Source organism: Kwoniella dendrophila, chromosome 1, assembly GCF_036810415.1.
Source record: "Kwoniella dendrophila CBS 6074 chromosome 1, complete sequence".
Lineage (NCBI taxonomy): Eukaryota > Fungi > Basidiomycota > Tremellomycetes > Tremellales > Cryptococcaceae > Kwoniella > Kwoniella dendrophila.
The window spans coordinates 795,315-817,381 of NC_089476.1; the positions used below are offsets into that span (position 1 = coordinate 795,315).

A 22,067-nucleotide genomic window follows, 5' to 3' on the forward strand; every position below is an offset into this window, starting at 1 on the left:
CATGTATTATATGTACACCAATACAGATATGCACTCTGAAAACGATAAAGTAGTACGCCTTGCTCTTGTCATAACAAAATTGTGTAGAGTCTATGGATACATTCGAAACGAGAGAAATGAATAGCGATACAATATAGTTCTGGGAATTTCCATTGGGCAAATCAGTCCAAACAGTTCATCTGGAGTCGGGATATAAAATTTTGGTAACTTACCATATTGTAGATTGTGATTTCTCCCGATTCATCAAATTAAATAAACCAAAATAAACTCCTCTCCCATCTTTTACAAATTCTTCTATTCTAATCTAATGCAAACTTGATCTAAATAAAAAGTATAAAGCAAATACCCAAAAACCTAATAACATCAATGGATTAAAACTCTGATTTAAATGTTGATTGGCTGATGAATAAAATGCTGAAGATTTCCTATATGTACATTGAAATTCTGTATTTTTACAAGTTTCATTTCTAATAAATCTATAACTATCATTCATTAAATCTGCATAACCATGACAATAATGTGTTGTATCATTTGCTTGAATTACAGAAATGTTTATACCTTGTCTATCTTGTAATAATCCAAATGAACCACAAACTTCTTTAGCACATTCATATGAACCAAAACAACATACATCGGATGTTGAGTTGTCTGCTAAACTTGGTCTGAAGCACATATTCTGATGGGTATATGGTGTAAGTACTTAAGGATGTTCACAGAGATTACTGAGTCTAAATATAGTTCTTGCGATTACTGGACTCTTGTGTGTAGGATGGTAAGTTTGGTTCAAATACGTGAATGTGTAAAGATTTCTCGCTGTAAGTGGGCATTGTGATACCGTTCATACCATTCGATATATAGTACATTTACTTGTCAAAGATTATTAAGAAGACCCATTCATTTCCTCTCTTCTTGATTTTCCTGCTTTATCCGCCGAGAGCGGTGCAAGCGAATGTCTTAAGTACCTTATCGCTCACATGATCAGCCCAATAGAGGTTTTAACGTTATGAATGGGATTTCTGCTCCCTTGCCGAGCTGTAGAAGAATAGGAGAGCTGTTAGAGGAGTGAAAGAGGAATATGTTGGGTATATTTGCCCGAACAGAGCTGAAGATGCATAACCAGGTAGATGACGTAGTAAGTGACACCCTCAACGATAACGAAACCTAGGCTAAAATTAGGGTTTTGCAGCTCCGCATTGTCTTGGCGAGCAACTACGTAGAGCCGGCGGATTGAACGAGTATAGGACATACTTTATAGCTGGACTTATACACTTGTAAGCGGTGTGCTGCACGAAAGAAGAACATACCATATATGATCAGGGCTTGCTAATGAAATCAGTCTTCCCCTTACAATAAAGCAAGTTGACTTCATGAATTATCGAATCGGGTAAAAAAGACACTATTACACTGCGATTTGAATCTTAGCCATAGTTATTGACAACTACCCAACAAAAATGGGAGACAGTATAGTATGGTATGATGTCTCAAAGTCATCATTCTTAAGTCTATGGTAAAAAAGGAATATATACCTCACAAGATCTGATCAAACAGTCAGCATGTCTAATAAGCGTATCCTACCAACAATTACCTTGTGAATGACAAAAAGGGTTTCCACTCTCGCTTCGCCCCCCTACCCCTCTGTCAAGAGGGATGTAAACCAACAGATGTATTCCTACATCAGTGGTTTTAAACTAAGTTACGAGTTCCAAGTGTGGTACGAACACTCGGAACAATTGGTCTAATAAGGTGTTTAATAAGGTGTTTTGATGTCCATTCCCCTAAGCTAGGAAGCAGTGGACAAGAAAAAGGGATTTGATTGGGGTAAGTGCTTTGCACCTTCCTTTGATGGTTGGTCCAAGCGAAAGGGATTGACTGTGAGGCATCGCAATAATGCTCGGGAGCGTCTTTGACCTTGTACAAAATCAAACTTCTCTCAATTCAACGATTCAGCTATGTATAAATCCTTTTCATAATGGTTGTGACCAGCCTGATCTTACGACTAGTCAATATGATTGGAGTTTGCGGTTAAAAGAGGGATTTCTCTATAAACCTAATCGATCGCTCCTCATGGTTTCCTGAGGATGTTCCACTTGCCATCTGCATGTATAGAATTTATATTGAGAAACAACCAATAAGTATACATGCCATGAGGGTATCTATCAACTCGACTAGCAGTTCTGGTTCTAAATCGTATATAATTGTATGTACATGTATATACTTGTTTTCTTCTTCTGATAAAGAAGCAATTTTATTGCTATTTCACATGTTTTTGACTTAACTTAACTTAGAATACAGGTATATAATCATTTACTCTATCTTTAGCATCTTGAGCTATACATTCAGCTATCCAAGTTAAATTTCTAACTTCTTGTTCTTTCAATTTAATAAAACTATAAAAGACTGAAAATTGAAATTGTTGTAAGAAAGATTGTTTATTTAATTCAACATCATATTTGAAAAATTCATCTTCTAAACTTGATCCACCTTCACCGACACCATCTGCACCACCTTCACCACCTTGATGTTGAAGATTAGATTTGTCAAAGAATGCTTTATATTCTGAAATATGATCAACGGCAGAAATAACTGAATCTAAATCTTCAGATCTTGATAATTGATTATTACCTTCAGGATATAATCTACCTATTGTTGGGAATAACCTTGATCTTTGTTCTTTTGTTAATTCTGTACCAAAAGAATTTATTGTTATATTTAATGATCTTCTATCAGCTTCAAATGATAATATTTTACTCATAATTTCTGATGTAGGTGAAGGTAATGTTTGACAAAATTTATGAAAATCTTCTAAGTATGCTTTGTATAATGAATTTCGAATTATTTCAATATTCAAATCATCTAAATCTTGTGCAGATAAACAATCTCTAAAGTATGGTGCTGTAGTAGGTTGAACCGAAATCGTATCAGTATTGTAATGCATTTCCTACGATAAAAGTCCAACTCACCCAGAGGCGTTTCCACCAAAACACTGTGATATAACTCTTCTACATTTGTTGCGACACATAAAGCAGGCATAGTATCGAACACACCTAAAGGATGACATCTTTCTAATAATTCATGTGTATCTCTTTCATGTAAAGTACCTAAAGTTAATAAAATTACATTATCAATCATATAAGCGTAGGTTATATAATCCATAAATGTTGCCAAAGGTTCAACTGCATTTGTACGTAAATAGTTGAATTCTGCAACTAATTTGTCAGTCGCTTTATCGGCTATGGTTGATGTGGACAATGGTAATGGTTCATTTGCTAAGAAATTGCCATAATCTGTTGATGATAGCTGTAGTCGGAAGTCTAATGAGGTTGAGTTCTTGCTTATCAGCGCAAGGCGCTATTGTAAAGTAAGGCAGGAAGCTGTCATGATATATGTAAGTCCACCACACTCACCTTCGAGGTTTTCACATTGGGTCAAATTGTGATAGTTCGCTTGAGTCAAAAGTGCTCCTTTGTATCCTCTGACAACACCTTCAAGGAAACCGTTTGATATCTTGAAATGCAGGATAATTAGCGCACAGGCTTTCCATAGCGGCAGTATAGTCAGTTCGATTACTTACATTGAAACCGAGAGCTTCCATTGTTATCAATCGCAGTCGTTATGTATACGATTGACAGACTGAATTACGATAGTGCGATGAGATGGGCGGCAATTCAATCGATGGTTATTCAGCGCTGATTAGAACCAATTGTTGTTTTATCGCCTATATTCAACCGAGTGAAATAGACAATCGCAGTGCAAATGTATCGTTTGATGATGCTATATGTCTAGATGATAATGTAGATGTCAGATTGAATGAGAATGTTGGATAGATGAATAGATGAATTGATGAATTGTAACAATGCACGTTGAGCCGGGACCGGAGGATGACGAGGAAAGAGTATAGGGTATCTTTAAATGGGTTACTCATTTATGCGAATGTTGAAGGGGATGAATATTCTGAAATTTCAGATAGATTAGAGGGTAGAGGGTTATTTGTTATTTCTGTTCTCAAGATAACGTTTATTAAACCTTCACTTTCTTTGTTGATTCATTGTTCAATCGTCGCATTCTAGATAATCATCAGGAGGGTCGACGAGATTCATCAGCATGTTCATGGCACTAACACCATCTTCATCTCGAATACCTATATCAAAATCAAGAGTTGTAAAATGTACATTTTGTCGATCACCATTTACAACAACATCAACTGTTCAAGTTAAAAGACCACAAAAACCATATGAAGCGCCAACAGCTAAAATTGATACATATGGAAATAGAATATCAACAGATTATCAAAATTCATATTTATCATCAAAAAATAGCAATAAGAATGAAAAAGCAGAATTAAATAGAATAAAATTTTTAGAAAGTTTAAGTGAACATAAAACGAAAAGTAATTTTGAAAAATATGGGAATGGTAATTATAAAAATTTCGGTATGATAAAGAAACGATCCAATCAAAATGATTATAATGATAATAACGATGATGATGTTACTTTTAAAAATGGTCAAAATAGTATAGAAAATAACACCCAATTTGATAACTTGTTTGAAGGTGATTGGAAAGATAGAATAGGAATAAAAGGAAATAATTATAATAATCATAATAATAATGGTTCAGTGAGAATTCAATTAGGTAGAAAGAAGTTTGATAGAGCAAGTGAAAATTATTTAGAAGAAGCAAAGAAATTAAATCCATATTTGAATAATGGTGGATTATTTGCAAGTAAAATGTTAAATAGTGATAGGAAAAAAAAGTCGTTTAATAGCGAACCAAATGCAAATATTGGGTCTGAAAGGGATATAGGATTTTCTAGTGAACCACGTTTCTCGAGAAGAAACGATATACCTCAAGACAGAGAAACAGACTATCAAAGGCCGCAACAATATAGACGAGATAGAAGATACAACGAAAAGGATGGAAATGAGAATGATTCGAAATTATATATAAAAACACCCAAGAAGAGTTTCGGTTTGTCTTCTTTATCTGATTCTCGAAGTTCTCCTAGACCGTCTAGATTCAATGATAATGATAATAATAGTAATTATCGTAAGTTTATTTCCTATCATTAAACCCTTTGACTAAAGGCGTATGGCTGATCGAATCTATTCAAGGCAGATGATACTACTCATTCAGGTTCAAGTGTTAACCCAACTTCAGATTCAAATGCAATTACGATAAAATCACCTTCAGAATATTGGAGACCAACTAAAAAATTAACTTATTCAGCAATGGCAGGATTAAAAACTTTATATTCGATTGATTCAGAAAAATATTCAAAAGCTTTCTTATCACAGAAATTCGGTATTTCATATGAAGCTGTAAGTAGAATTTTAAAATCTAAATATCGAGATAAAAATCAATCAGGATCATCATCAGTATTAGGTATAGAAGAATTACTTGAAAATAAGGATAACAATGATATGGATCACGTTGATAAGAATTTGAAAGGAACAAAATGGGATAGAAATCCAAATACATCAGAAAATATTAGTCCTGTACCTACCATCTTGAGAGCTTTTGGGAGGGAATGAGGGGAGCGTTGACGTGCATATTGTAACGGTGCATCTTCATATATATTGTTGTAACACCACACACCGACATTATACATCTATACATTGTATCGAAGTGATAGATGCTATAGTCTATACACCTTACCGAATGAGGGTTCTTGTCATTGTCCATCAATGAACGCGATCAAGGGAGAATTGCTCAAACATCCTACTCAAACGTTAATCATTCTTTGAATGAGGTATTTGTGTATTTATTCCATTTTTTTCTTCTTTCTCCTTTAATTTCTTTTCATAATCAGCTTGTCTTCTTAAAACACCTAATTTATCCCAAACAACTTCACCATCTAGATAACAACCTTTTAACCATCTTGTAGGTTCATTTGGGGACAATTCAATTTTTTCATCTATTAATTCTTTTTCAGATTTATCTTTAAAAGAATTTCTTGCATGTAAAATTCTTCTATTATCAAATAAAACTAAATCACCTTCTTTTAATTTAAATTCATATTTATATTTATCATTCCCTAAAGAAATTTCAAATTCTGAAATTGAATTAAATGTATTAAATTCTAAAATTGATTTTTTTTTTAAATCTTTAAAAACTTTTTCATTTAAATATGGTGTATTCAATTTAAAATCTCTAAAAGGTGGTGACCAATTTATTGAAGATTTCAAATTTTCACTTAAACCTTTTGATCCATACTCGCCACCATTTTCAATTATGAAATGTGAATGTTTTAATAGATGATTATCATTATCATATATATAAGGTATTGAAATTTTTTTCAAATTGTTATATAAATTTTCATTTATTTCACTTGCAACTTTAAATGAATCAACAAAATACGATTCTCCACCATTCACGCGATTTCTTAAACAATGTAAAGCTTGAAATCTAGGTGGTGATTGAAAATAAAGTAAATCCATGTGTAAACCAAGATCAACATTGGTATAGCTGTGAAAGTGTATCTTTAGCTTGAATTTCACCTTATCGCACAAACCATGTGAAAGACTAGACTCACGCAACATTCTTACTCTGTTTCATACTTTTAACATTCCAAGTTTCACCGTAAAATGTATTTCTTATTTCACCTATATAACCCATGATTTTCCTTAGATAACAATTTTGATCATCTGTTGGATTGGTCGGAACACCTTCAATAATAACTAAACCATAAATTTGAAGTTGTTCTAACATTCTCAACATGTTTTCCGGCTTCTGATCTTCAATCTCATTAAATTGCAATTTTAATGTATCTATTTGTGAAATATCATTTTTGTCCCATAATTTACGATGAAAAGATTGTGGTGCATAAGATGATCTTGGATCGATAAAAGTCGAATCTGTTAAATTTTTCAATCGTGGCAAACCAATATATGTAGTATGTATTGTACTTCCTGTTTCTGATTTCCAAGTAATTTTTATACTTCCTTTTGAATTATATTGATTTTTTTGATATTCTATAATTGGTTTTTGTCCACTATAAGCTTCTTTCATTGCTTGTCCAGTAGTAAATGTTCTTTGTGATGTTGATGGGTCACGACATAATTTACATGTGCAAGAATCTCTTAATCTACCCCATGTTATAACACCTTGTTTGATATTTTCTGTATGTACAGCAATAAAACCATCATGTAATGTTACCATCTCCTGTGGATTGAAATGAATTGGTTTATGTACTAATTCTGGATCAGTTAATACACGTATCAACGGTTTTGTACGTCTAATAGGTGTAACCTTACGTCCGCGACGAGCAGGCTGCAGTTTGTTTTCGGATTGAGCTTGAGCTTGAGCTTCATCTTGTAAGGTAGTCTTTGATGAAGATGAAGAAGGTGTGCTGATTGGTGTGCTAATGACAGATTCTGTAAATTCTCCAAGATCTGCTTCTGATACAGTATAATTACTTGCGTAAGGATTTGTCTTTAGTACCGGTTTAGGAAATGCTAATGGCTTCGAAGGTGTTGAGGTGGCTGAGGCGGCAGAAGAGGATCCTTGTGATAGCCTGGGAGCATTCTTTTGAGCTGTTGTTAGGAGTTCACCTTCGGCTGCAAAAGAAGCTAATTGAGCTCGGGAGAAAGAGGGTTTACTGGAAGAAGCCGGGGGGTTTGATTGGGAAGTACTTTGTTGTCGTGTGAGAAAGATCTTCCCAATGGTTGAAGTCGTGGACTGGGGGCGTTTTGTCACTCTAGCCAGACTGATCGCTCCTCGAGATGGCATGTTGAATGAGTCAGGTTGTTTGCTGGTTTGTTATAGAGAGAAATGAGAAGAGCACAAAGAAAGGGAGATATAGACAGAGTCTCATTGGCATATCAGGGTTGTCAAGTTGATAGGTTTCCGGTTATAACCTAACCTTGATACGCCACGTGGTTTCACTATCTTATATCTTAGCTAGCGTTATTGTCATCATGATGAATGTGAATGTGTCGAGTGGAAAGTGAATAAGGACATGCTGCGACAAGGATGGGTAGCTATTTAGAGGATAGTGGATGAATTTGAAATAAGACACGTCAATTATACTACCGATCGTTGAGATGAGCTATCAGGAGGATGAGGAAGAAAATGAACGGTGAGTGAATTTCCTCATTCAGCGTTCTCAGTATTGCTGGATGTTGTTGTTGAATAACGATAACTGATATATTTGTTGCCCGTTCTACAAGGCTTTTCGCTTTTCAGCGATTGCTCGATGGATCGAGTAATGCCTCTGATCCAAACGTAGATCTACCGACACTTAGACAGTCATGTCAGATAGGTATACCGGATCATCCTCCCCATTTAAGACCTTTAGCCTATTCATTATTGTTGGAAACGATACCTACTGAGAAAAGGTTATGGAAATCTACTTTGAGATCCCAGAGAGAAAGATATTATGTGAGTGTGAAGTGAAGATTCTTCCAATATTGAGAGTCCGCCAATATCATTTGCAGAAGGTTAGCGATCGCTAAATTTGATTATGATTACAGAACCTCGTCAAAACGTTCATGGAGGAATTAGAATCCCAACCTGTAAGTAATCGTCAACTTATCAAGGGTAATATTCCTATGAAAAGGCTAATTCTCGATTTGCTTTTCTTGCAGAGCTCTTCCTCTTCAACCCACGATAGACTGATATTGTACATATCAAGAGATTTGAAATCGTTAAAATCGTCATTTTGGAGAACAAGGACGAATCCATCCAAATCATCACCTTTTAACCCATTAGAAGATCCAAATTCACCTAAAGGAAACGTCCAAGATGAAGGTGATTATTTGTCAGATGACTCAATTGATCAAGGTAATGAAGATGGGAAAAATATGATTGAACCTATATTATCACGAAGAGCTTTATTCAAAAGGATTGATCTGTTAAATGAAGTAGAACATAAAGGTGGTTTCTCTAAAGCAGATTCGTCGTCAGTTTCTGACTACAACTTCAAGACTCAAGATGTATCTCAGAGTTCAAATTCTAATTTGGAATCCGAAGAAACACCAGAAATCATGTCACCCAAAATAACCTTGTCTATCGATTCCTCACCATTTGATTCGACGCAACAACCGATATTATCCAGATTTAGATTGGATGCTAGAAAACCAGCACCTTTGAATATATCTTCACTTCAACCTGATTCCCTCAACATTTCTACACAATTAGAAAACGGTCAATCAAACAGTAGTGATAAACCAAATTCACCTATAACACTTTTATCACCTAAACCTCTACCGACAGGATCAACCAGTACACCCATATCAGCATTTTCCGGATCGTTATACTACCCTGAAACTCATTTAGAATCTTTAACCAGATTGATATATATTATATTCAGATTAAATCCACAATTAGAATATCAACTTTCATTTATTAATATAATATCAACTTTTTATTTGATTCATTCTGGTTCATCATCATTATTAATTCCAGAAACAAACCAAAGTAAATTTAGTAGAAAAAGTAAAGGTAAAGGTAAAGGGAAAGATAAATATCAATCAACCGTAACGAAGATCGAAGATACTTCATTATTAGATTATATCGAAGAAAACACATTTTGGTTTTTATCATCATTTTTAAATGAAGTTGATCAAATATGGTTAAATCCTCAAACGAATTTAAATAAATTAAATAGTAGATTACACTATATGAACTTACCTTTACATGATATATTAATCAATCAGAGGAGATTGGATACTAAATTATATGCTTTTAGGTGGTCAAACGATTTATTCCTTACAGATCTACCAAAATCGATTATACCGAAATTATTTGATTTTATCTTATCTGAACCTCTATCTACTCCTGATAAACAACCGAAAGTTGATTTGGCTGTGGACATAGAATTGTCGATGATTCTATTAGTAAAAGATATTTTGTTAGAAACAACTCAACCTGGGAAACATGTCGGTCTATGGGAAACTGATAATTTCCAAGAAGAAAATCGGTATACAAATCAAACCAAAGAAGAAGATGATGATGATGATGAGAATGCTATTTTCGTCAGAAATTTACAAATATTGAGGAATTACCCAATAAGACTTGTTGGTGGAATTGAAAACATCATTGATATGGCTAATCAACTTAGAAATGCTAGATCGAAAGCTGAATCAAACGGGGAACAAATCGATTCTTATATACCTCCTCCAAAGGTGGATATTACACCTAAATCTCAATCGCAAATGAAAACAAGTTCATCATGGTCAAAAGCATTAGGATCATTATGGGGTGGGAGTGCATCAAAGGATATCAATTCTGGTGGTACTGAACATAACGATGTTATATTTACAGATGAAAATCAAAATCAGAATCAAAATCAAAATGCAGTACCGACAAATAATATGATGGAAAGAATCACATCACGTGAAAGAAGTGATACTTTAGATTCATCATTAACAACCTCATCAATACAAGAAAGATTATCAGCTTTGACAACATCTACACCTGCAGCCAAGATAAATTCGCCTTCTAATGGGAATTCTTCATTACCTAGACCATTAATATTAGGTTCATCAGCATCTAAAATCAATTTACCCTCTAATATCATTGGAAGTAATAGTAATAGTAGGCGATCAAGTGCAGCAAGTTCTCATTCACACGTAGCATCTAATTGGGTAAAAACAAATAATAATATTGTCAGCAGTGGTAATAGGAGAGATTCAAGTTCAAGTTATACAACTTCTTCATCAAATGTATCTTCACCAAATAGAAGAAATTCACCTCCTACAACAAGTCTTAGTTATAATCATGAAAGAGGATTCTCAAGTCCACCACCATTGACAACTTCTGCTTCTTATCTGCGATCTCCACCTGCAGCAAATACATCCCCAATAAACGGTGCTAATGGTGGATTATATAGAATAGGTAGTAGACAAAGATCAAGATCTTCTTTAGGTGAACACATTTCAACTACTAATCAGAATCAAAATCAGAATCAAATAAAGAGAGATTTGAATTATGGTGAATCCCCAACCGGCGATGCCAATGATCAGACCCCTGAGGTAAAATCAAGATCAAGATTAGATTCGGAAGAGGATAGATCGATCACTCCAAGACCTATTAGTTTGACTTTATCAGATTATTATAGAAGTAACTCGAACAGTAATAGCGATGTGGAAGATCAGTAGTGGTAACAATGTATGCTCATGCTTGCTGTACTTTGCCTAGGAGCATGTCAAAGATCGTAGAATAGGTAAAATGCATCAAGTATCGTTAAAAAGGTCAAAAACCAAGAAAAGGGTGTCAAGTACATACGAAATTGAAATTGTCTGAAATATGTGTATGTATTGTATACGCATTAAGATTATAAGCCAATATGGACAACAGAAATGCTACGAACAAGATGCTCAATAACAAAACGTGAAAATCGTTCATACCATATGTCTCGCTCCTAAGATCAGAGTTCTACATGATTAATCACGTGTAATAATACGGTTTTGCTCAGCAATAGCAGCTATAGGATTTATGATTGGGTCATCGATCTTTTCCCTTATTGCTGCGTTTGGAGGTACATGGAAGTCTTTAAGTCCGCTCAAGGCGTTCCCGTTTGCTGAGCGGTGTGATTGTGCTTCATTTTGATCTTGTATTACTTGGTCACCTTGCGATGACGATTTCTCGCTCATCATTTGTGTGCCTGTTCCTTCATGTGGTTGAGGAGTATCAGAGTGTTGATGTTGTTCAGTTTCTTGATTCTGATTTAGATGCTGAGTTTGATTCACTTCACCAACAGGTTGTTCAACTTTTTCATTTATTGGAAGAGGTTCTAATCCTGGAGGTCTCAAAGATTTATCACCACCTCTCATGACGGAATATAAGAAATTTATAAATCTTTGACCATACGTTACTGGATCGATACATGAGATTGTGTGCTATTGTGAATGGCGTTGATCAGATATTAGTATATTTTTATAAGTCTTACAAACCGAACGAGATTGCTCACCCTATCTTCAGTCATAGATTTCCAAAAATGTTCAATCTTCTTTAAAGAATTATATGGAGTACAAATATCGATTATACCTAAATAATAAATAACATCTAAATTTTGATTTGCTTCATCAGTTGATCTTAAACCACCTTCATCTTGATAAAATAAGAAATGTCTTCTATCTGCTGAATCTTCTGAAGGTAATTGTGAAGTTACATCTAACATTTTTGGATCAGATCTTCTAATTGCTTTACGTACATTTGAAGCTTCATTAGATTGTTTAATTGCTGATGGTTTACGTCTTGGTGGTGGTACTTCGGGCTAAAAATTCCGTCTATCAGTCTAAAAATCATTAATTGAAAAGGTAGAATCAAACAAAAAACACTCACATGGAACATTTGTAATTGATTTTCTCTTAAATTATCTCTATTACCTCTTTCCATATTATGTATACCAACTAAAAGTGAATAATCCATTACTTTAACTCTTTTCAAAAATTCCATATCTCTTCTTAATTGTTCAGATAATAAAGCTCTTTTTTCTGGACCTAATTCTAAAGATCTATTTCTATTTACCCAATTTTTATCTTTTAATACAGCTTTTGGATTTGATTTTGCTTTTTCTTCAGAATATTCTCTACCAAATGCTGAACCTTTTAAATCATAAGTTTCATGAATATCGCGATGTGGTGGAAATAAATTATTCATTATTACGAAATGAATTTTTCTACCTCTAGGTAATTTTACTCTGTGTAATCCATAAAATCTAGATAATAATGTATGTGGATTCGTTTTGATATGTTCATGATAATCTTTTAAAATTGATCTTAAAAATTTATGTTCAGCATGTGATATTGTTTTAATTATAAATCGATAATCCCTTGAAAAATAAAAGAAACTTCCTGATTTTCCAGGTGATCCTAATTCTGATAAAATGTATTTTGCAGTTAATGATAGTAGATAATCGGCTGGATCTAAATGAAAGTGTTCATCTCGCAGATCTCGGAAGATCCATGGTGCATAATCTTTAAATTTGAAATCGTATTTTGCAGAAGGTGTTAATTCGTTACCAACACTGTACTTGATCGTTAGCATAATCGACATTTTGCTCAGTATATACACTCACATATCAAACGAGAATTTATGCTTTGCGTGATAATCTTCTTCTGTTAAGGGTCGTTTTATCTTTGCTTGGCAACGGGATACCTGAAAGGTGTATTAGCGAGATTTGGATCAACCCTAACGAGATTCACTTACACCTATACGAATCCCAGTAAGCATATTATACATCAAGACGTAATTAACATGATCTTCTCCAATCAAATTTCCCACCAATACTTTGGTCTCTTGCTCTTTTGGTTTTTCCTCTACTTTCGGCTTTGATCGGTGTTCATTATCTGCTTCTTCTGCAGCGGGTATAGCACTAGGACCTGAAACACTTTGTGCACTGGCTTTTTTCTGCCGTCTTTCTAATTTTCGTTGTCTCACTAGTTCAGCTTGAGCTAGATAATCAGAAGCTATAGCTGCGCCATCTAATCCAGGTATAGCCACAGATGTGATAGGATTTTGAGGTTGAGGTGAAGATAGCTGTGAATGAGAATGGGGTAATGGTGATCTAGGTGATGATGGGAATGTTGGTGATGGATTCGTACTTCTTCTGGTGGGTCTGGGCGCACTTGAACTTAGTATACTAGCTGCACTACCTCTTCTACCTTGATCCGGTGGTATATCAGGTAGATTTTTAGAAAATCCAAGGCCTATGCCATTCTGACTAGCAGCTGCAGCAGATGACGAGCTTTCAGGAGTATCACGCTGAGGAGCCAATCTACCTGATCTGACTACAGCTAAGGAACCTGCTCTACTTGAGGTAGCAGATCCACTTGAAACCCTCCTTGTTGATGCTAATATTGGGGGAGCTAATGATGTTGGGGATCCACCTAAATCAATTGGTTCTGATGTGAAAGTATGTGCAATAGACGGACTATCGTTGGGTGGTGGTATACTATTTGGGATTTCGTCTACTGGTGAAAGATTTGTTTCATCTTGATGTACGAAATGGTGGGTATCGATAGTTTCTGGATTATCTGTAGTTTCCGAAGCAAAAACGGACCCTACGTCCATGTCTCCGTTTTCACTCAATGGTGGACTTGGTGGTGGTCCTTGCATTACGGGTGATCTGCCTCCGGTATTCGACGTAGATATAGGGTCAATAGCGTCTCTCTTGAATACATTACTGATTTTCTTTATTACCTTATGATGCGTGCCTTCAGGTGTTGAGGAGGTAACTTCTACGGTTGTAGGCGTAACTTTCGTTATATGTACTGGCGGTGCAGTATTCGCGGTATTCTGACCATTTCCATTCACTGAAAAATATTGTGTTTGTGATTCACTAGGATGTGGTTCTGATGTCAAAGCTTGTAAATGAGGTGGTAAAGGTGGTAAAGGGGAAGTTGAGTTTGGATGGGATAGGAGATGGAATGGGTTTATTCTGGGTGATGTACCGTCTGATGGGTAGAATACTTTTGTCAGTATCCTCAACGAGACTACAATAATAAGCAAATAAAGTAAACTTACTGATTTTTATAGTTTCAAAGGTCTCGTTACCATTCACTGCTTCACCATCATTATCGTTTGTATAGCTATCATGATGCCAAGAATTTGGCGATCCTTGTTGTGCTTCTCTTATTCTAGCACTTTTTGATCTTTCAGCTGGTTGTGCTATATGACTTGTAAAAGCTGCTTTTGCATGTGAAAGTGGATGATGAGGATCATAAGCTGTAGTTTCTGCCATTTGTTTACTGTTGCATCAAGGTAAATTTTATTGATTATGGTTTATTTGGCTTGATAGGTGTTATTCGAGCGTGAATTAGGAAGCAAGAATAGAAAGGATGATGTATCTGATATGTTGTTGAGAAGGCTGAGTTGTAGAATATATTCTTGTATGTGCTGTATAGTCGGGGGCCGAGTACGCAAAGGGAAAAAGGTCCAGCTTGTTTCAGTCTAGAATCGGGTCTTGAATTTTGACAAGTATGCGTTGGATTGTACTGTATATGTATGATTTTTTACTCTAGTGCTATTTGAAGTACACGTTCTTGTAGTGATATTGTGAGATGATTGAAGATGTATATGTATAAAATGTATATAATAGATATAAAAGAGTGGAAAAGCAAAACAAAGGTGAAAGGTGAAAAAGCGGTGGTGAAGAGTGGTGGTCGTGTGTTTTGTTTTGGTTGTTATTTGTACGAGATTTTTATGGTTTTTAACGGATTTTCCTTATATATGTTCCGTCATTCCGTCACAGGTACCATACTACAGTATAGTATTCTTCATTGCATATCAATCTGAAATACATCTGATATTCCTTCAAATCTTATATCATATTCACTATCGCATCTTTGAGAGGTTCACAGCAATAAAGGATTGAATATGTCTACAAAATCATCTTTATTGAAAAATATACCTTCATTAAGTAAATTAAAACAAAAATCAATATTAGAAATTAGTGGACCTGATTCAACGAAATTTTTAAAAGGATTAAGTTGTAAAGATGTTGATTTATTAAAAGGTGGATATAGTGGATTTTTAAATGCTTCTGGAAGAGTTTTACATACATCATTCATATTTCCAACTACAAAATTAATGAAAAATGGTAAACAAGAAAAAAGTTATTTAATTACACATGAATCATCATCATCTTCTGATCATCCAAATCCATTAGAAGATTTTTTAGTACCATTTAAATTGAGAGCAAAAGTTAGAATCAAGGATGTAACTAATGAATATGATAATTATTCATGTTATGCTACAGAGGATTTATATTCAAAAGGAAAAGGTAAAGAACCAATAAGGAATTGGAAATTTGGTTCTGGTGGTGCAGCTGAATCTCAATGGTCATGGTTAAATAACGAACCTAGAAATCTAGAATTAAAAGATAATGAGGTAGGTTGTTGGGATTTAAGAGCTGGTTGGAGTAAATCAGGTCTAGGTAGACAAGTGTTAGTTCCTAAAGGTGAAAAACGTGAGTTGGTAAACATCGAATCGAAGAATACCGCCAACAAATGTAACTGATGATGTGTCGTTATTACCATCTACCCATACATATATAGCTTCTCTGGCATCCTCTCACGATTTAGTGTCAACGGAAGATTATCATCTGAGACGAATGTTGTTGGGTGTACCTGACGGACCAAACGAGATCATACCTGGTAGCGCTTTACCTTTAGAGAGCTGTATGGATCTGCATGGAGGGGGTGAGTAACAAGGTTGCTCCTTCAAAAGTGCTCATCGGCTGGTACTCATAAATAATGACAAGTGCTAATCATTCGCCTCGTTCGATATAGTTGACTTTAGAAAAGGATGTTATTTGGGTCAAGAATTGACTGTACGAACATATCATACAGGAGCAACCAGAAAGAGAATATTATCTATACGATTAATACCTTTGAATAAAGGTAATACCTTGTTATCAGAATATCTAGCAACTCCTTTAGATACCGCTTCGTCAACAAGTGGAATATCAAATGAGCAGTTAGAAATTACATATATACCATCATCAACATCTGCATCTAAAAAATCAAGATCAGCAGGTAAAATCTTATCTTTACATAATAATAGTTCAGATGTAAATTCAATTGGATTAGGGTTAATTAGAATCGAATTTGCCGAAAGATCTTGTTGGTCTTCTTCTTCTCCTTTGATGAAAGAAGGGTTAACGATAAAAGATTGGTATGAAAATGATGAAATAAGTAAATTAACTACAAAGATAGGTGATCAGATTTATGGTGTTTATGTAGATAAAGGTGAAGCTTTTTCTGAAGCTTTAAAAGTTTTAGAAAATAAAGATTAAAGTAAGTTTGATAAGATGTGATATGTCATGATAACAAAAGTATAATAAAATCCGAGGTTGATAACTAGATATTATACAAATAATGCATATAACAAAACATGATAACAATCATCTCATCTACAAATCCTATATGATCCGATCGTTGAATTATAAATCAGCAAAGAAATCTGCATTTTCCTGTTCTTGTCCACCTCTACCTAAATCACCCAAACCACCTTTACCTTTTTTCTTTTTCTTTTTATCTTGACGTTCAACTTCCATCTCTTCATCTGAATCTGAATCTGCTTCTGCCTCTTCATAATCATCATCATTATCATTTTCACCTTCATTTTGTTCTTCCTCATCGCTATCATCCTTTTCCATCTCCTCATCATTATCTTCCTCATCATCAGAATCTTCGAATAAATCAGATACATCCGTTAATTTCAAACATTCATCATGACTAACACTACCTAACCATTTTGAATTTCTATCTAATTTGATTCGTTCAATTGGATATTCTTCATGCGTCGCTATTACTCCCACTAAGAGGATAGAACATTGGTAAATCAGCATTGAAGTCAAATTTATGATTAATCTACATGATACTTGCAGAATTTATGTGGTAAAACTTGTATCACTCTAATCATACCATCTTCAGAACCTGTAGCTATTATATCAGGCGTTAAAGCAACTATAGCATCTATCGAAGCTGGATGCCCAGGTATTCGATCAACAGCTATGGTGATTGAAATCGAAGTCAGTTGGGAGTTGTACGATGGATAAGCATGAAAACAGCTTACAATCACCCCAACCTAATTTTCTATTCCATATTGATAATATACCTAGACCACTTCCTACTATAGCTTTCTGACCACCTTTAATTTGTACAATCGATAACAATTCATCTTCTTGATCCGCTGATACTGTTAACGGTTGTGATTTATTTGATCTAATATCTGTTACCGATAAATGTCCATCACCTCTAACATGATAATCTCAAAAATCAGCAATGAAATTCTTCAATTTTCTTTTCCCTAAAGCTACGGCTATATACTTACGAGGTCGACACTAATTGCCTTTTATCTTCGAAATAAGTGAAATCTGATATATAATCGAAATGCTGATTGTATTCTCTGATCATATCAGGTTTTCTTGGATCCCATAATTTTATTATACCATCATCATCACCTGATGCTACTAGGTTTTCATTCACGCAGAACACTCGATTTATAGGTACACTAGATAATCAGATGATTAGCTAACTCCAAGATGTAATATGCTATCCTACAATACTTACTCGTGAGCTTTTTCTTGCTCTCTCACTATAGTCCCCATTTCAGTTGTCAACTGACTGTGTTTAAAGTCGTTAGGGATATGTTATACATGTACCTTTGATTTCCAGTTCGACGCTCACAATAATGTCCCACTTTTACCTCCCATCCAAATATGTTTCCCACTTTCCTCTACCGATAGAGCTCTTGCTGTCCTTTTTGAGGGTCTTACAGACCACGAAGTAGATGTTGATCCATCTTCATCATCATATCGCCATGCTTTGGCTTCACCAGTTAACAAGGTTGAAAAGAGTACTGATTCATTTGGATGAAATGCTAAATCGAATGGCTGATGAATATCGGACTAATCAGTTATGAAAAACAAACAATTCAGCGGTAAGTTGGCTTACTTGGTTTCTCAACTTTATGTCAGGCATCTTGTATTGTTACTGACTGTTAGGTTATCCTTGACTCGATGAAAAGAGCTCTGCTTCTGTCCACTGTTAAAAACTGATTCTTTATAGCAGAGAGGATCATTATATTCCAACCAAATAAACCAACTTTGAACTTTTGTCGATCATCCTCGGACTTCTGAGCTTTATCTCCGCCCAGACACGTGTCGTTCCCGGCGATAACCGCTTATCGAGATGAACTAAGATTAGATGAGCTGAAATGAGTATCGATGATGTTGTTGTATTGACATATGTGAAAGTGAATGACTATATCCCATTCATTGTCTTTGTGTTCCCCAAATTGCGCTATCAACCAACTTCAGCGTGATTAGTTTGGCTCTTGGACGCGAGAAAACCAATATGGATACACTCAAAGTAGCCAAAGTCGATAACGTTGTGCTGGAACATCACATACCGCCTTCCAGCAAAGATGGTCAACCCAGTAAAGTTAGAAAAACAGGTGCTATACATTTGACACCTCATCATTTGATATTTTCTCAAGATCCTTCCAGTACACCAGAAAGCTCAAACGATGAACAGGAAATATGGATACCTTACCCTTCAATTATACTATTAACTAAATTACCTCAATCAATTCAAGGTTTTTATCCACTTAGAATAGAAACTAAATATTTCCAAAATTTCGTTTTCCTATTTGAGAAAGATCAAGATAGGGTTAGTGGTAGTAGTTCTTCAAAAAGAGGTGGTAGTGCAGGTGCAGAAGACGTTTGGCAGAGTATAAAAGATTCTGCTGTCAAAAGTGAGTTTTGAGTGTATCCCTGTACTAGCCAAGATACAAATCCGCAATGAAGATATCCCAATTATGAGACAGAATAGATCGTTAAGACTGATCGAAAATACAATCTTTTTGATTTCACTTGATTTCATTGATATAGGCTCGGTAGAACAGCTACATGCATTTTTTTATACCGAAAACCATTCAAAACTTTCAATAAACCGAAATGATGATAATGGATGGTCGATATACAACCCAAGAAATGAGTTTACAAGACAAGGTTTAGGTTTAAAAACTAAATCATGGAGATTTACAGATATAAATAAAGATTATTCATTTTCATCAACTTATCCGAATAAATTAGTCATACCAACTAAAATAAGTGATTCAACGTTAAGTTATGCATCTAAATATAGAAGTAAAGCTAGAATACCTGTTTTGAGTTATTTACATTGGGCTAATAATGTGAGTGTTTGTCGAATATCGTAATTGATCGAACTTGATCAAATCAACGAGACCTTATCAATACCGGTTTACAAATGTTTGTCTAGACATTACACGAACAGGCTATTGACTGATACATCGACCTGATAATACTCATAGGCCTCCATAACGCGGTCTTCTCAACCTATGGTAGGGCTTAAAAACTCCCGTTCAGCTCAAGATGAAAGACTGGTAGAATGTATATTTACAACTCATCATTATTCTGAAACAACATTCTCATCTCCGGTATATGGCGCAACAAGTACAAACTTGATTATAGATGCAAGACCTACTACAAATGCAATGGCTAATGTCGCTATGGGAGCAGGAACAGAAAATATGGAAAATTACAAATTAGGTAAAAAGGCATATTTGGGAATAGATAATATACATGTCATGAGGAATACTTTGAAGATAATCACAGAAGCTATAAGAGAATCAGAAGTAAAGCCAAATGGAATATTAGATAGAACATTATTAAGGAAATCAAATTGGTTAAAACACATCTCGACTATATTAGATGGATCGTTAATAATAATTAAAAATATACATTTAAATGCTTCACATGTTTTAATTCATTGTTCTGATGGATGGGATAGAACAGGTCAATTATCTGCTATATCCCAAATTTGTTTAGATCCATTCTTTAGAACTTTAAAAGGTTTTGCTATATTAGTGGAAAAAGATTTTTTGAGTTTTGGACATAAGTTTTCAGATAGATCAAATCATTTATCTTCAGATAAATATTTCGTTTATTCAGAAGACAATTACAATGGTGAAATAGATAATTTTGATGAAGATGAAGAAATCAATGGGGGTGGTGGAGCAACAAAAGCTGCACAAGCATTTTTTGCAAGTGTATCAAAACAATTTTCATCACATACTAATAATGGTGGTGGTGGATCACATTTAAAAGAAATTTCACCTGTTTTTCATCAATTTTTAGATTGTATTAGACAAATTCAAAGACAATTTCCAAATAGATTTGAATTTAATGAACAATATTTATTAGATATTTATTATCATTTATATTCATGTCAATTTGGTACTTTCTTATTTAATAATGAAAAGCAAAAATCAGAATATACATCAAAAACTATTTCTTTATGGGATCATTTATTATCCGATAATGAAAAATCAAAATATCTAAATAAAGGTTTTGATGAAAATTTGGATAAATCAACAAATAACGATAGTGATCAAGGTGTTTTGTTATATGATTCGAAAGATGTCAAATTTTGGTTTGGATTATTTAGAAGAGGTGATGAAGAAATGAATGGTTCACCAATAATTCTAAATCAACCTCAAGGTGTTAGTGTAATTGGTCCAATCAATTCAAGTTCTGATGATCCACTTAAAGTTTCCAGTATATCAAAGAACATAAAAAGAGCTATTTCACCATCAAACAATGATCTGTCTAATAATTACCATGGTAGTAATCAGGACGAAACAAGAAGAAATCTACCTTCTAGTAATTTGACAGGTGGAGGTTGGAATTGGCAAGGATTCTCTTCGGGTGCTTTTAACGTAGTTTCAAGTGCAGGTAGACAAATTAAAAATATTTCTCAAGACGCTTATAATCAGATAAAAGCTGAAGCTGGTGAAGTTGAAGATATAAGTGATCCATGGAAAAAACAATCTCAACCAGTAGGAGCTAGTTCAAATCAATCTCAGATAGGTGAATTAACTAATTCTACAATTGGTGTTAGAAGTGGTGGTAATGAAATTAGAACAGATTATAAACCATATATACCAAAAACAAATTTCCGTATACCTTCGGAAAGTAATCCTTGGTCATCTACATCACTCCAAGCATCTACACCAAATCCTAGCAACCCTTCTCATACCAACAGCCATGCAGTAGATACCCCATCAATAAGCCCTAGCCCTGATTCACGGAACGACTCTGTTATCAATCCGAGACCAGCCACATCACGAATCAATAGTAATCCATGGTCAACGTCTACAGCACCGGTAACAGCGCCGTCTTTAGTACCTCAGATACCTCCAGTGAATGATAGAAAATCCCCTTCTTTAGCAGATTTATCATTAAACGATAAACCAAAAGCAAACACGCAAAAACCAATATCACAAAATAACGATGAAGAAATGATACGAGCTGCTATGGGCGATGATAAAAAAGCTTGGGATCCCTTGGGAGCTTTATAGAATTGATCATTACTTTTTATGTTCTGTTAACGACATCCTTCCACCTTGATTTTATGATAGATTATACTTGTATAGCATTATGGCCGTTTCTTTTTAGCATTTTGCTATGAATGTATTGTAGATAAATGATTTATGTATGTAAGATTTAATGCTATTGATGTGATATAATATACAATTGTTGGGGTTGGATATGATGATACAGACTTGATCCCCGAAGAAAACCCTTGTAAGAAAG

General features: G+C 34.6%; 9 protein-coding genes across 9 annotated transcripts; 4 read left to right on the plus strand and 5 right to left on the minus strand.

The window, feature by feature from the left end:
* Positions 1-304: 304 nt before the first annotated feature.
* L201_000294 (uncharacterized protein) lies at positions 305-673 on the minus strand (the record flags this gene model as incomplete). The annotated part of the gene is made up of 1 exon (XM_066216097.1): positions 305-673. One exon carries the CDS (start codon positions 671-673, stop codon positions 305-307), a length of 369 nt encoding a protein of 122 aa, XP_066072194.1.
* Positions 674-2,281: 1,608 nt separating this feature from the next.
* L201_000295 (uncharacterized protein) lies at positions 2,282-3,592 on the minus strand (the record flags this gene model as incomplete). Its single annotated transcript, XM_066216098.1, has 4 exons — positions 2,282-2,892; positions 2,961-3,311; positions 3,405-3,504; positions 3,572-3,592. The coding sequence occupies 4 exons, from the start codon at positions 3,590-3,592 to the stop codon at positions 2,282-2,284; spliced, it is 1,083 nt and encodes a 360-aa protein (XP_066072195.1).
* A 509-nt stretch (positions 3,593-4,101) lies between these two features.
* L201_000296 (uncharacterized protein) lies at positions 4,102-5,529 on the plus strand (the record flags this gene model as incomplete). The annotated part of the gene is made up of 2 exons (XM_066216099.1): positions 4,102-5,044; positions 5,114-5,529. 2 exons carry the CDS (start codon positions 4,102-4,104, stop codon positions 5,527-5,529), a joined length of 1,359 nt encoding a protein of 452 aa, XP_066072196.1.
* Positions 5,530-5,727: 198 nt separating this feature from the next.
* On the minus strand, positions 5,728-7,726 carry L201_000297 (uncharacterized protein; the record flags this gene model as incomplete). Its single annotated transcript, XM_066216100.1, has 2 exons — positions 5,728-6,463; positions 6,531-7,726. 2 exons carry the CDS (start codon positions 7,724-7,726, stop codon positions 5,728-5,730), a joined length of 1,932 nt encoding a protein of 643 aa, XP_066072197.1.
* Positions 7,727-8,040: 314 nt separating this feature from the next.
* Positions 8,041-11,097, plus strand: L201_000298 (uncharacterized protein; the record flags this gene model as incomplete). The annotated part of the gene is made up of 4 exons (XM_066216101.1): positions 8,041-8,075; positions 8,167-8,377; positions 8,470-8,511; positions 8,584-11,097. 4 exons carry the CDS (start codon positions 8,041-8,043, stop codon positions 11,095-11,097), a joined length of 2,802 nt encoding a protein of 933 aa, XP_066072198.1.
* A 285-nt stretch (positions 11,098-11,382) lies between these two features.
* Positions 11,383-14,684, minus strand: L201_000299 (uncharacterized protein; the record flags this gene model as incomplete). The annotated part of the gene is made up of 6 exons (XM_066216102.1): positions 11,383-11,838; positions 11,910-12,215; positions 12,284-12,968; positions 13,020-13,099; positions 13,151-14,397; positions 14,468-14,684. 6 exons carry the CDS (start codon positions 14,682-14,684, stop codon positions 11,383-11,385), a joined length of 2,991 nt encoding a protein of 996 aa, XP_066072199.1.
* Positions 14,685-15,319: 635 nt separating this feature from the next.
* On the plus strand, positions 15,320-16,739 carry L201_000300 (uncharacterized protein; the record flags this gene model as incomplete). Its single annotated transcript, XM_066216103.1, has 3 exons — positions 15,320-15,911; positions 16,000-16,143; positions 16,234-16,739. 3 exons carry the CDS (start codon positions 15,320-15,322, stop codon positions 16,737-16,739), a joined length of 1,242 nt encoding a protein of 413 aa, XP_066072200.1.
* A 147-nt stretch (positions 16,740-16,886) lies between these two features.
* Positions 16,887-18,429, minus strand: L201_000301 (uncharacterized protein; the record flags this gene model as incomplete). The annotated part of the gene is made up of 7 exons (XM_066216104.1): positions 16,887-17,263; positions 17,332-17,457; positions 17,522-17,703; positions 17,780-17,959; positions 18,019-18,072; positions 18,136-18,341; positions 18,403-18,429. The coding sequence occupies 7 exons, from the start codon at positions 18,427-18,429 to the stop codon at positions 16,887-16,889; spliced, it is 1,152 nt and encodes a 383-aa protein (XP_066072201.1).
* Positions 18,430-18,804: 375 nt separating this feature from the next.
* L201_000302 (uncharacterized protein) lies at positions 18,805-21,832 on the plus strand (the record flags this gene model as incomplete). Its single annotated transcript, XM_066216105.1, has 3 exons — positions 18,805-19,204; positions 19,341-19,645; positions 19,784-21,832. 3 exons carry the CDS (start codon positions 18,805-18,807, stop codon positions 21,830-21,832), a joined length of 2,754 nt encoding a protein of 917 aa, XP_066072202.1.
* Between the last annotated feature and the right edge of the window lie 235 nt (positions 21,833-22,067).